The sequence below is a fragment of the Pimephales promelas genome, chromosome 7 (assembly GCF_988280905.1).
Source record: "Pimephales promelas chromosome 7, fPimPro1.hap1.1, whole genome shotgun sequence".
NCBI classification, from domain to species: Eukaryota; Metazoa; Chordata; class Actinopteri; order Cypriniformes; family Leuciscidae; genus Pimephales; species Pimephales promelas.
In genome coordinates this window covers 21,968,095-21,982,530 of record NC_142775.1, presented here as the reverse complement: position 1 = coordinate 21,982,530, position 14,436 = coordinate 21,968,095, and the positions used below count along the sequence as shown (strand labels likewise).

At 40.1% G+C, this 14,436-nt stretch overlaps 1 protein-coding gene across 2 annotated transcripts in view; it reads right to left on the bottom strand.

Annotated features, from left to right (window-relative positions):
* The window catches only part of klf7b (Kruppel like factor 7b), a 44,653-nt gene that overhangs the window by 10,241 nt on the left and 19,976 nt on the right, over positions 1–14,436 (bottom strand). The window contains exons 1-2 of one of the 2 annotated variants that reach the window (XM_089133219.1): positions 7,978–8,124; positions 2,880–3,489 (exon numbers count right to left, since the gene is read on the bottom strand). In XM_089133219.1, coding sequence (XP_088989345.1) covers positions 2,880–3,489; positions 7,978–7,983 — 616 coding nt within the window. In that variant the 5' untranslated portion in view covers positions 7,984–8,124. Of the gene's footprint in view, positions 1–2,879; positions 3,490–7,977; positions 8,125–14,436 lie in introns of those variants that run through there. The other variant, XM_039682200.2, reaches the window with a different exon arrangement.

Sequence of the window (14,436 nt, the reverse complement as noted above, 5' to 3'; positions counted from 1 at the left end):
CCAACATAGAATTTCATGCTGTTTTATGCTAGTCTTTCAGCAAGGATGTGCCTGTGGACCTCCACGATTGACTCTGGAAACTGATGAAGAAAATCATAGAGGGAATGGAAATGACTACAGGCTGTTATTTTCTTTTTTCCTTTTGTAAGGAAAATATGATCCAGTTAGATGTGGGGAAAGTGGAAGGTATTCGCTTTCCAATATTTCATACCCCCAAAAACGTATGCCGTTGAAATGAGCACACTGTTACTGTTATGAAATCAAAGTATGTTCATCTATTTATCCTGTCTCGTTTTTTAGCTTTATGATGCAAGATGATGTAACGGGTGACATAACGTCCGATTTACCACTACGTTGCTCAGTCTGTCCTGAAAGTCTGTTATGATGCAACATAAAGAATGACACGGCAATGGCGATGAGGAAAACGAATCGTAAGAGGCCTGACCAATTCCTCTTTCCATTCCCCATAAAAATATTTCTTGACTTCCGATGACAAATAGAAGAGGATTTTTTAAATATAATACAATGTACTTGGCCTTTTTTCTCTTTTCACCTCTGGAAATATTGCAAACAAGAAGCGGGTCTTCTTTGACATCTCTCATCTTTCTCTGCCAGGCAAGATGCGCACAGACAAACAGTAGGTCAAAGTGCCTTGAGGTTTATTTTATTATGTTTGCCTGTCCTTGAGCTTTTTCAATTTATAAAATCAGTTGGAGCAAATATTGCCACGTCTGCTCTTGTGTCTGTGACTGCTACAAGTGTGCAGGAAGAGCATCTCTGTGTCATTTGGAGAGTGGCTGGCCGCAGGTGTGAGACGGCAAACGTTTCGCACTACACTCACAATAATTGGCCAAAGACCCCCTCGCGCTCGCTCTCCCTCCTTATGCCGTAGCCCCCTTCCTCCATCTCTTTATTTCGTTCCCTCTCTTGCTGTCTGACAGCAGCGAGGCAGGCTTGGACCTGCAACCACGGCAACCATAACGCAGGCCAATTATAACTTGGAGAGTCACGGATGCATGATGGAGTCGCCTAGCAACCAGCCAAGAGAGGGAGAGAGAGAGAGTGTTAAAAGGAGAGAAGAGACAGAGAAAGAGCCATTCAGTCGGTATGCAACCTATGGACACTCAATACCAACCAATTATTGCTTACTTTAGATATGGATGATGTAGTTGCCTGGCAACCCCAACTGTACCCAAAGAGGGTAGGGGAAAGGTGGGATTGATTTGGCATATTGGAGCTTCAATTGGTATAGAGCTGCAAATAATCAACCTATTACAGTCTTTTGATATGGTTTCCTAGCAACAGATCCCCTCCAAAACGGCAAGCTCCTTCCCTCGCACCAGTGTCCTAGGTGTGTACGGTGTGGTTAATTACATTTCCTCAAGACAGACTGCTGGTAAGCTATTTTTGTCTCAGAAGTTTAGATTTCAGACGTACGGCCCAATTATCATCCATTCCTTTCGGCTTCTCCAGTGGCTTATGTTGCATTTCAAAATGAGCTCTCTGATTGTAACCCATTTTAACCTCCAAATCCCATTCAGCGACGTTCTATTAACTTTAGTAAACATTGTTGACAAAGCAAAGTTGGACCATGTCATTGCCACTAGGCTCCACGTCTGCATTTATGAGTGCAAATGAATGTGGAAAAAATACTTCTAGCAACTTCTGACACCCGATCAGAAGTATTGGTGTATATTGATACAATACAACTCCCTAATGCAATTAAAACAAAATAAAAGCTCCCCAATGAATCTAACCTTAAATCCAAATCAACAGAGATCCCTTTCTCAACAGAATAATGGGAATCATAATGTGAAATTATATCTGATTTGTAATTTGGTCATGTCGATGTTCCTAGGTAGCCCTTTGTTGGATTCTCACCAACTGATTGATGCATGTTTAACAACATCTGTCTTTCAGCCAATAAGGTAAGCCTACTGTTCAACATTTAATAATGTTTATATATATATATATATATATATAAGGGCATCAGCCAACCCTGTAACTGTTTTATGCCATTTCTCAGGTTTTCTTAAATATTCCAAAAAAAATAATATAAATAAATAAATAAATAAAATTTCCCCCCTGAATTTTGTAGAATGCTTAATTCACTTTCCAGGGCCATAAGTGCTCCTAAACCAAAAATATTAGCATAGAGTACTGTAGCAAGTAGGCTTCTATTAAATCCTCTTGTAATTTTAATCTCCCTGTTTTAGTAATCTACGGAAATGATAACTGAAAGAGCAGGATTAAGCTAATTAAAAGAATAATCTGTCTTGTAATAAACACATTATGTGATGAGCTATAGCAAGCCAAAACATTTTTCCGGCTATTGCTTATTTCCCCCGATCTTCAAAAGCACCATCTATACGTTAGAATCAGCCTAAAAGCGATTAGCACCACCAGCTCTCACAGAAACCTGCTGAGTCAACAGTTGGCCACAGGGGACAGATACACTGTATTGAGGCCACTGTCACAGTAGGTTTCGGGGCCATGGCAGAGTGCAACACGCTCTCAGGTTCAGCGAGAGGGCAGCAACTACGGCACTAGAGCGTGTGAGCTCGAATTAGCTGGGAAACAAGATTCAGCCCAGTCAGACTATCAATCTTCTTGCAATTACTGACTGCACTGGCAGGTTTTGAATGGCATGGCTGGGCTCATTTTAGTTTGAGGTTAAGGTGCAGTAGAGAGAAGAACAGATATTTTGCTTTGGGGCTGTGTAGCAAAAATCGAGTTGGCTTCACAAGATCTCTTGTGACCCTTCTATAGTATTTTCTGACTCTGAAAACTTCATCTTTTCACATGCAGAGTTAGACTTGCTATACCAGAAGCCTTTCTCCAGGAAAGCTAAAACATATGTTATAGGCGCATTTAATCACCTGTATGTGTCCTCTGGTGAGCCTTTAGGTGGGAGCTTTTTGTGTAAACCTTCCTACAGCCATTAAACTGGCAACGATGGACCCTCTTTTTGTTTTCCGGGATGTCCCCTCCGCCTACTGTTCCCAGGCTTCCTTCACCGTCGCTCTGTGCCCCGCGATTTGGTGGCGAAGGTAGTGAATGTGTCGCTACTAACTTTGCTGCCCCAAGTCCCACTTTCTTGGCCACTAGTTTCAGCGTGAGCGTGCCATCAGCTGTGGCGGTAAGAGTCTGCGTGGGTTTCACAAGATGGCGTCCCAACTCCGGGGAGGAAGGTGGTGTGAGGGATGTGACTGCGTTTAGCTGGGCGGGATTAACCCCTCCACTGACTTCTTTTAGCCCTGCGTCGGTACTCTTGGCGTTGGTAGGGGCATGGAGGTTTTTGGGAAGGGATACCAGAAGAGGTGGGGGTCTGGGCTCGTCGGATAAATTGGGCAGCAGAGGGTCCAACAGGTCCTCGTCGCTGTCTCCCCTCATGAAGGCTGGCGTAAGGAGGCAGTCAAGCTCCTCGTCGAAGAGCTCCGAAAGCCTTTTGGGCTCTGTCTGTAGGTACCTCTCCAGTTCGAGACATGTCTGCAGGAGAAACAGAAATGCATAAACATGAGTACGCTTTTGAATACTCTTAAGTCCAGGGATTTTTATAAAGGGAAAGGTAACCGTCTGAAAAACCACATGGTAAGTGAAACACGTGGTGCATCAACACTTTTCCAGTTGGTGTTGGTTTAGTTGGTCGCACTGTTGAATGTGTAAACGACTGCATCTGCTACATAGAGACTTTCGCACAGAACATTTTTCGAGTGCAGCTGATGGGCAAAATGTTCTGGGAGAGAAATTGAACATCCGTGGAATTTTTATTACACTTGCTGCGGTTGAGGGAATAGTATTTATCTATGTAGCGTAGGCTATTTTGTACGGTGCTTATTGAGCGAGAAATTACTGTCTTATTACTTAAGATACCTTTTCCCTCACTCTGTTTTTCCTCTGATGAATACTTTGGCAGACAGAGGGAGGACGGAAAAGAAAGACAGCACTATCATGGCTCACTGACTGCTCACTCAGCAGTTTCTTTTTCAGTGGTTTAACAATATTGTTCCCAAGTCACAGTGGCCAGTTTGGATATTAGAGAGTTCTGTTCAGTGTGTTGCGGTAAAAGCACTTTGGCAGTCAAATGGCAGTAAACCTTGCAGCTCTTTATTTCATGTCAGCTGTAAATTACACTTTCTGTACATCTCTTTTAGCTCAGACCAAAAGAAATTGTCCAAAATTGTCCATGTATTCCAAATTGAATACATGAAAATATATTGGGTCCCTTTGAATGTCATAAACCCTTGTGCATGCAGGGATTTCTTTGAGGTTACATTTTCAGACTAAACATAGAAAATTATGAGATACATTTCTAATGCCATGCAATCCCAGCTACTGCTTAAGTGAAACATTGACTTGAATTTACTTGAAGCCAAATGGTTCCTGTGTACTTTCTCTGACCTCACTGGCGACACTGAAAGAAAGGCACTAATACTGTACCATTAGCTACAATTTGACTCATGTTATGCAATAAAGCGGAGCCTTCAACAAAAACTAAAATAACTGAAACACGGTCCACTGCAGCAGCTACAATTCACCACTGCAAGCTCTCCCCTTCAGCTCTCCATTCATTTATGATTCTGAGCACTACCTGAGAGTGCATGAATTATCCATGCACTGAAGCTTTTTTAGCCATGTTTTAGCATGCAGGAATTTAAGCAACCAAGAGAGACCATGCATCTATTGGAATTATTCCATTATTGTCCATTTTGTAGGCCTTATTACTTAGTAGATGGTCTGTGGACATACCCAACCTGCTTTGATCGGAACAGTGCAGCATATGTATAAATTCTCTATATAATGCAGCTTAAAGCAACATGCCATTGAGAGATGGCAGAGGGTTGAAAGAACTTGGAATAAGCATACTATATTTTTTTACACACATCTGAGCAACTACATGAACGAAAAAGAAAGGAAAATGTAGATGAGATGATTTGACTCTTCTGGACTGGCTGCTGGTGTAGAAAGCCCCTTTATACCCTGCTTATATTGTGCACACTGAGCTCCATCTATTATAAATACAGTGCCAGGGGGTTTGCATGCAGCGCTAAGAGCCAATGTCAGACAAAGAGCGGGCAAAGAGAGGCGAGGGGGAGAATCGCAAAACTGTTATTAGCAAATGTGGATGCAGTCCAAGTTAGACACAAAGGGGAAATTATCGCCAATCTCAGAGTCAGTTCCTCTCGCTGTCTCCGCTCCCTGCTTGGATAATAAAGTCGGCACATTATCTAAACTAATGTGTTTATATCTCCACCCGCGTCTAACAAAACAGCTTTTTTTTTTCTAACCCTCTCTATTTTTTGAGGTTGAAATTATGATGATTTTTCGCTAATACAAATAGATTTTAATTAAGCATTTTGGCTTTCATCAGATGTCGTTTGAAGTTCTACCTCTTGATGCAAAACCGATCTCTCTTCTGCGCTCCTCTCTCTCTCTCTCCACACAGCATGCGCTGATGACTAATTAGCCACTCAAACGACCCAGCAAAGAGAGGCTCTTTATTCAGTTAATTTGCTGATGGGAAGCCTAAGTGTGTATGTGTGCGTCTGTGCTTGTATGTGTGTAAGATGTAGTCACTAAGAACAACACTTGAGTTAAAAGTGCTGTATTTATATATTTATCTAAAAAATAGAATTGGGACCGTAGCAAGCGCTGCAGCTAAACATTTCAAAAAGGGGTTTTAGAGTATAATGCAATAGAAGAACATTTTAGGTTTTCATCCCTGCTGGAAAAGCCATCTTAAACCAGCCCAAGCATGTTCAGCTGATTTTACAGTCTGCACAATTTGTATTTCAATTTGGTTCACAGTTCTAGTTTAGCAAGTCCCAAGCTGGTCTTCCAGGCAGCTGAAAAGTGCCCCATATCCCCTGTAAAACAGCCATTTAGGCTGGTTTGACCAGACTATAAGACCAGCAAACCACCATAGGCTGGTTTGAGATGCTTTTTCAGTAGGAACAGGAGAACATACACAGGGCTCCAGACTAACTTTTCCACTGGTTGCACTGGTGCTACCAACTTTCTCAGTTGGTCGCACCAGCATATGATTTAGTTGCACTTTTTTTTTTCTTTTGCTACATGCCATGGGATTAATCAATGCATGCTGATAGTAGTCTCAATCTGCATAACATAGATTTGCATTGATGTAAAAAGACTGACAATGACACAAGACCTTATATTAGCAAAAACATTTTAATCTTTTAACTATCAAATCACAATATTCTAAAAAAAAAAAATAATAATAAAGTTCAAAGTAAAAAGATGGCTATGAAAAAATAGTGGTATTTAATTTAATGCATTTATGTTGAGATTACAACATTTTATTTAATTAAATTAAGTTTTATGTAACAAAGTTCGGGAGGAGCATGTTCAGGTTCAGGAGCACGTTCAGGTAACCAATCAGCTCAAGATGAAGTATAAATAAAGCTTTTCCTCACCTCAGGTGTCTCAGCATCCCTCCACCACCCCATCACCTCACACTCGGCCAGGTCTACCCCAGTATAGGGATATTTTGCCCAAACCCAGAGTACTCCGAGTACTCCTGTAGATTTAATGTGTGAACTCGTGAAATGCATTTATGATAATTCATTGTCATGTAAATGTGTGCTCATTTTGACCACACACTATGCACTGTTAATTCAGCGTGTTTAGCACAGCAAAATAGACTGTGTGTAAACGATCTCTGCACTGCTACGCACCGCAAAATATTGATCTTGACATTGTTAGCGTCTTATTTTTTTTGTCGCACACTGTACATTTAACTTACACTGATTTAATTCCTAATTGGCACGTTTGTTTCACCATTAGTGTGCAATGCGCGTGACATGTACGTTCGTTAATGAATAAACTGCAAGTATTTTGCGGAAGAACATTGTAGCTCTCCATCAATGTCTATGGCGAGTCACGCAGGCACTGGGCATCGTCGCAGCCGAGCCCGGGATAAAATTGTTAGAATATAAATACTTATTATGGGCGTACCGTAGTGATTCAGTATAAGTCAAAAACACGTTTTGGAAAATGGATTCATGATGTACTCGTTCGTTTTGAACATACGGACTGCAACAGCTGCTGATACAATGCGTTCTGTTGCGCATGCGTGAATTTAACAGAGTACATGACTATGCACTTGCACAAATGCGACCACATAAAATATTAACTCGCACATTCTCAAAAAATGGTTGCAGTCTGGAACCCTGAACCTAAATCAGTTCAATGGTTTTACTGGCGCTTTTAAAGAACCCAGAAGAGTTTAATTTTTCCACTTTTCCACCAATATGCTGATCTAAAAGACCTATAATGTAACAGTCAGTTCCAGTCAGCTCAAGAACCATGCATAGTCAATTGGAACCCAAGAAAATGGTTCTTTGATGCACCTACCAATTTAAAGATTGTTGGCTGTCATGCAGAAATATGAGCTGAACAGGAGTTCCTTCCTACAAAACCTGTCCTAAGCTCTGGCAATGTTTTGTTCCATGAAGCACAAGCGGTGTCAATGATCTTGCGTTGAAATCTGTCTATATGACATAATTTTGTACCCTGCAGTGTTCATAACAATTTCCCAGGGTGCTGTGATTCCACCATGGCCATTAACACTTTTATGACCTAGCAAGATTAATATGCATCCTTCATGTATTGAAGGGCTTTTGGGCTGTTTGCACACCATGTGCATTTATCTATATTATTTCAAGTATTTTTGTAGGGTTAGCTACTGCACGATTACCTCTGTAATGACACAACAATTACCCAGGAACCCTAATAGACGACTTGTGCCAAGGGACACACACTCGCCATCAACCTTAGGAAGTGTTTCGAAACTCTATAGCCCATAAGGACCTCCCTCCAGGATATGTCTATCCATGCACCGAGGGAGATACCAAGCCGCCAGCAAATTTACAGTCGGAGGAATATCCTATCTGTCCCTGATGACATATAAACCATCATCACAGCAGGGTGGACATCAGAGTCATCTGAGGCCCTCACCGTCATGGATAGGATTTCACGGATCTTGCGTGCCTTTTCAACTGCTCTCTCAGTTTGGTTCCTGCACCTCGCTGGCTGAGCTCAGGGAGGGGAGCTGTCACTGCTGTCCTGGTGCTGGAGTGTTGGGGTGAGTAATGGAGGGGAGGCTGACGGGGGTCTGGGGAGGGGGAAATGAGTGTGGAAGAAAACAGCTGTCAAACACACACACTAGAATGAAGCTTGAATCTCTTTACTTTATCTACTGTCATAGTCCCATGCCCCTGTACCCCCACTCTGGGTATCCTGACATTTAGACAATACAGTTACAGCATGGGGCTGATCACAGTTTGTGATTTAATGCAGACCTCTGTATGCGGATGGCCAATTGACAAGTGGCCATAAAGCCAATGACTACAATCTCTTACAAGCAGATATCCTAACAAAAGGGCCAAAAAAACATGAAAAGAGACTCAGTAAAGCTGTTAATAACCAATAGAAGAGCACTTATGTGAAAAGTAAACATCAGTGTGGTACGATCCCGAACGGCTGCCGAACCTCCTTTTGATCTCTCTTGTGATTCTCCCCATCAAAGCAAGCGCAGTCAATAAACGTCCGCTTCCACTGCAACCTCACTCTCACAAAAAAGATGTCAGCAACTTGTTAGGAGTCTACGGAGACACGACTGCATCTGAAAATGTAGCCCCATCCTTTACACAACCCGTCACTCTCACTAAACTGCAACATTTGGACAACAAACAATTTGTATTTCATCCGACAACTGCAGAAAATCGTTGCATGCCGCTCACCAAGAAGCACAAGGACAGAAACACTGGGATATACTGTTTTTTCCTGTGCTATATATTAATTTATTCAAATATAAATTAATTTATAGGACCGTAATAAGCCTAAATTATATCTGTTAAGTCTCTTCAGAAAATGTTGACTAAACTGCTCAATTCATATGGATTAGTTTTACAATCTCTTTATTAACTTTTTGAAGCGTCAAAGTAGTTGCTGTGTAGACGTCTATGGAGGGACAGAAAGCTCTCAGATTTAATCAAAAATATCTTTATTGGTATTCTGAAGATGAACAAAAGTCTTACGGGTTTGGAACGATGTGGGTGAGTAATTAATCACAGAATTTATATTTTTGGGTAAACTATATCGATTCTTTAATTTGTAAAAATTACCACAATTAATTCATATTCATATTTTTCCCTGTTTTTTTTATATATATATATTTTGAATGTATAAGGGAATTCCAGGTATAAGGGAAAATATTATTTTTACTTGGTTACACAACATGGCATTTTTAGAAACATAAAATTTAAACTACAATGGATATAAGATAATTATTTTAAACCATATGAAACCAACATAATTCAAAGAGTAGATTTCTAAAACTTTTTTTTCATTGTGATTTACTTATATGTCATTGACCCAGAACCCTACTCAAATAAATGAAATCCACTTCTACTGTTTAACTACTACCTACAGCAGACTCGTCCTTCTGGCCCCTTCCTATGAAATTTTAATCAGCGGTCTGTGATGGAGTGACTTTTTGCAGACTCTCCCGCTGTGTAATAGCCCTCCTTTTTTTCCTGTTTCTGCACCTGTGTCATCCCTCCCTACCCCCTCTTACACTTCCATCTCCCCCTTTTTTGCCAAAACAGTGGAGTCCTCTGGAACACACACACACACACACACACACACACACACACACACACACACACAGACGTTCTCGAGCATGGCAAGGCAATTAGCACCCGGGCGCCTCTTCTTGGTCCCCTCTGCCCCACTTCGGCCTAGCCAGTCTGATAAACGCAGATTATAAAATGAATGAATGGCACAGACACATGTGGGAGATAAATGCTAACAGCTGTTAGCAGGGACAAGACAGATATGCTCTTTTAATTTGGGTGGATAATTTAATCCCGTTTCCCTTGGCCCTTGGCCACTGTTGCAGTGGATGGAGGCTCGTCGCAGGTCGTTTGTCAAGGCAAGGTCCCTGTCCTCCAATGTGCAGCATTTGTTTGCTGAGGAAAAAAGATGTAGCTAAGATAGAGGACACAAGAGAAACGTTTTACTTACAGCAGGCTGTGAATTTGTGCCAGTCAGCCTGCAGTTTGAGGGTGTATTTACAAGTGTAAGATCAGATATCTGTGTGTTTGAGCAGCAGAGAGCGATCTTGAAAATTGTGTAATTTTAGTGAAAAGTATGATGCTTCAATGCCTTGGCTAAACCATTTGTCATTCTTCAGTGACGTGCTAATGACCACCTGCCAGTGATTTCTCCACTGCTGCTTTTGCTGCATAGCTGAAGAGTTTGCTGAGATGGGTTATATGGATCGGTGCTGACTATTTGTCATTGGGAGAACGCGGGTAACATTTTAAGAATGATCCATTTTAAAGATCTCTAATATCCTGCTTCTGCCAAAAGAGACATCAAAACCCCAAGAGAAAACAATGCAGGTCTTGCCGAGGTGAAATTAAAATGTGCAGAGCTGCAGTATAATGGCGAAAAAAAATAAAAAAAGGGCCAATTATTCACTGAGGATGGTGTCCTATTAGCGAGTTGGCAAAACTGGACACTCGGTGACGAATGGGCCATTGCAAATAAGCCTGAGGCTCTGGCAAGCCAACTGCCTGAAAATTTTCAGGGCCAGATTTACTGAGCAGCTCTTTAGCGGAAGAACCTCTGCTCCAGATCTCTGAAAAAAAAAAAGACTTGGTTTTGTGTCACGCATTTACATATAGGTTTCATTATTGTTGTGGTTGCCTGGGAACCAGATGATATTTAAATCCCTTGTGTACATCTGCAAATGTAACTTGCATGGCTTGTCAGGAAGCCATTCTCCACAAAGAAAAAGCCAGATTCCGTAGGCTTATGCTGCAAATCTACACAGGCTTGTCATCAAGTTGCTCAAAACCACCTCTGCACTACACAGGGTCGCTCTTTTAGAAACAACACAACTTGATTACAAACAAGTGGCATTTATATAATAACAGTGTAGTTCTTCATTATGGCGTTTCAAATTGTACATCTTAATTGTAAATGATACCTTACAGTGAACATTTCAATTTGGTTTGCTGAGTAAAACCTGGCTTCGGTAGCTGGGTTTTCATCCATGAATATTCATTAAAATGCTGGATGGAATCGCCAAGATAAATGGATACATATATAAATAAATAGATAAAAATAAATATTCATATACTCATTTGAGGTGGATCGATACATTGAGTGTAAGACATCATGCACATAAACAGTGCTTATAAGCACATTTACTGAATAAATGCTTAAATGTGCATAAAAAAAGTCATTGTGATTGACTATTATTACCTCCCAGAACTGTCTGGGACGCTGTTGCTTCCAGAAGTAAGGCACCTGTAACAGATTGCTAGCAAACATGAAGCTTGTCAGAGCATAGGGATGCATGATGTGTCAGAACCATATCATATCAACTTTTTTTTTTTTTTTTTTTTGGTTTAAAATTGATCTGTTTCACTCCATACAGGTTATTTAAAAGTTAATCTAAATAGTTAAATATAATCTTTAGCAAATCTCAAAATGAATATCAATTTCCATACTGCGCATTATAATGTTATGATGCCTAAGTTTACTAATGTTTTTAGTATTGTATTTTTAAATAATTTATAGAATGATCAATATTTCTAATGATCAAATCGACATTTGTTTTTTTTCACTCAGCGCAAGCAATGGAAATGCTGCATGTTCCAAATTACATTTTGCAATATATTTAAAATTTTCTCATAATTGAAATTCGTAGTTTGGGTGGAAACCTGCCCTGTGTGTGTGTGCATTAGCTGCTGGGTTCACTGCTATGCTCCATATTTCTTTTCTTTATGTGTAGTGGCCTGTCTGTCTGCCAAACCTGTGAAAACGTGAGTGCTATGTTAAGTAATAACTGCAACTGCTTAATATGAAGACATTGGCTGCAGTTTAGTCTTGAATATCTGTGTGCCGAACTTGACCTTGCTCAAATGTGTACTTAGAGTAATTGAATCTCTGGCCCGGTCCCAGTGCTCAGGATCAGCCTGGCCAAAGTTCTATTTTAGATATAAACATATCTGACTTGTCCAAACATACTTGTAATAATACTGTCATCTGGAACAGTGAGTATCTGGATTATCGCTTTATAGTTCTTTGACCCAGAACAAAACATGTGGTATCTGTGCTACTCAATGATCTGTTCATCTGTCTGGCTCATTTCTATCATGTTTCCAATCTTGGATTATTATATATTGATGAAGGTAATCTCTGGAGCTGTTCTCCTGATGTGGCTTCTGTTCGACGCTCCCGTCAAGTCTTTTTTTTTTTTTCTTCTTGTCTCAGCATGTTCGCATCTGTTCAGAAACGATGTTACGTGATTCCACTCCAAATCAGATACTTGACACAAGACTGCTTCTAAGTGTTCGTAATGTCCCTCTTCTCGAAGACCATAAAAGGCACCATAAAAATACAATGTAAGGATGATCCCGTCGAGCATAACGGTTGTACAGAGAGCTCTGTAGAAAGGCTAAGCTTGGCTTTGGGTTTCAGATTAGTGTAAACTCCATGTACTCATTACAGTGTATCAATATTTACACTCGCACACAAAGCTAATTACATGTTGACCGTGTAATGCGATTTGCAAATTTGTTTTGAAATCCTCATCCCTTTCCCTGCCCTCCATTTTTCTTCCTAGCTTTGCTTCTTGCTTTTGCAGCTGCACCTTGTGACCGAGAGGGCCTCTCCAGTGCTGTTCCTGCTCCAGTGTCTCTCTTTGGCTGGTAAACATAGACCAGTTCCTCTGGGAAATGAGAGGAAACAGACAGACAGGAACTCGGCCAGAGATGAGCACAACAGGCTTGGCAGCTGTTTCCATAGCAGCCACATTGTTGGGTTTTGAAATGTGAAAAGACAGCAGGACACTGGTTTGGGACGTTATTGTGTGTGCTGCCTGTATCAGAAAGACACATTTTCCTGTTTCCATTATAAAGTGAGGAACAGAACAGTGAGACCAGAGTCTGGTGATGCATTGGAGTAAAGAATGTCTAAGTAACTGGACAACAGAGATGGCAACTCAGACACAAATTGACAAAAATTTGTAGGTTCGACTTGAATTAGAGACTAGTAAACAACACAAATCAAGGAGCGATACTGATAATCAAAAAATCATGATTCATAAACAATTCACTGTAAACAATTACCAGGTGGGTTATTTAATTATTTATTGCTTGATCGTTTATTTTTTGCTTTTTTTGTGAGCTATAATATAGTCATTACCATTTAAAGTTTGGAGTTTAATGTTTTAAAGTCTCTATGCTTCAAGGCTGCATTTATTTGATCATAAATACAGTAAAACAGACATACTGTATATGCCAAATACTATTACAATTTAAAATAACTGTTTTCTATATTAATATATTTTAAGTTAATATATTTGATATTTTAAATATATTTATTTTTTTCCACTGATGTAAAGGCTGAATTTTCAGCAGCATTTACTCCAGTCTTCAGTGTCACATTTTTCACTAATCATTATACGAGATGCTGATTTGATGCTCATGAAACATTTCTTCCTATTTTTAATGCTTAAAACAGTTCACAGCACAACAGAAGTGTAAACTATCAGCATTTGTATGAAATATATATTTTTGTAACATTATAAATGTCTTTTCTAACTTTTTATCAATTTAATGTGTTCTTGCTGAAAACAATTTTTTTGTATAAACTCTTACTGATAGTTTTGAATGGTATATGTTTCTCCAAAATCCTAAGTTAATGGTTGGACTTGAGATTCGACTTGGACTTGATATAAAACACTTGATAGTGGACTTGTAAATGTATCTGCTGGCAACATGACATCATGACTTTTGCATAAACATACACACCACTTTCAAGTCAAATGGCGTGTTATCTATATGCATTTTGAGCTCTCCACGTGTATGCGTGTATGTCTACGCCGTTAAATGTCCGAGTGATTCCGCGTGTATGCACACACAGTTAAATGTTCGAGAGAAACTAAGCAAAATGTAGATCTACATCTGGGGATCGATTATTTTTTTTTCCTAGGATGGTAGGGGAAGACTCATAAATGGTTTTAACCCCAGTGACGGGTAGGTTTAGGGACAGGGTTGTGGTAGGTCATAGATTTATCTATACAGTAATGAAACTTTAAGTCAACGGCGTTCATAAACACGTTGAAAAGCGATTATGCGTGTTGATAGCACACCAAAAATGGAAATACGAATTGGCGTGTCATACATAAGCCATTTCAAGAGATCAGTCTGCTGCTGGCCAAATATTTAGGTACATGTCTTTGCACTGTATAGGTTTTAGTCATCTTAGATTGTCACTGGAAGTCACCCAACCATGTTTGGTGAGAAAACACAAGCTAATAAAAATATTTGGCAGATTCTTCACCTAGTGAGGGAGCACAGGGATAGAAAAGCATTCATTCGCCATTGTTGTGGACGA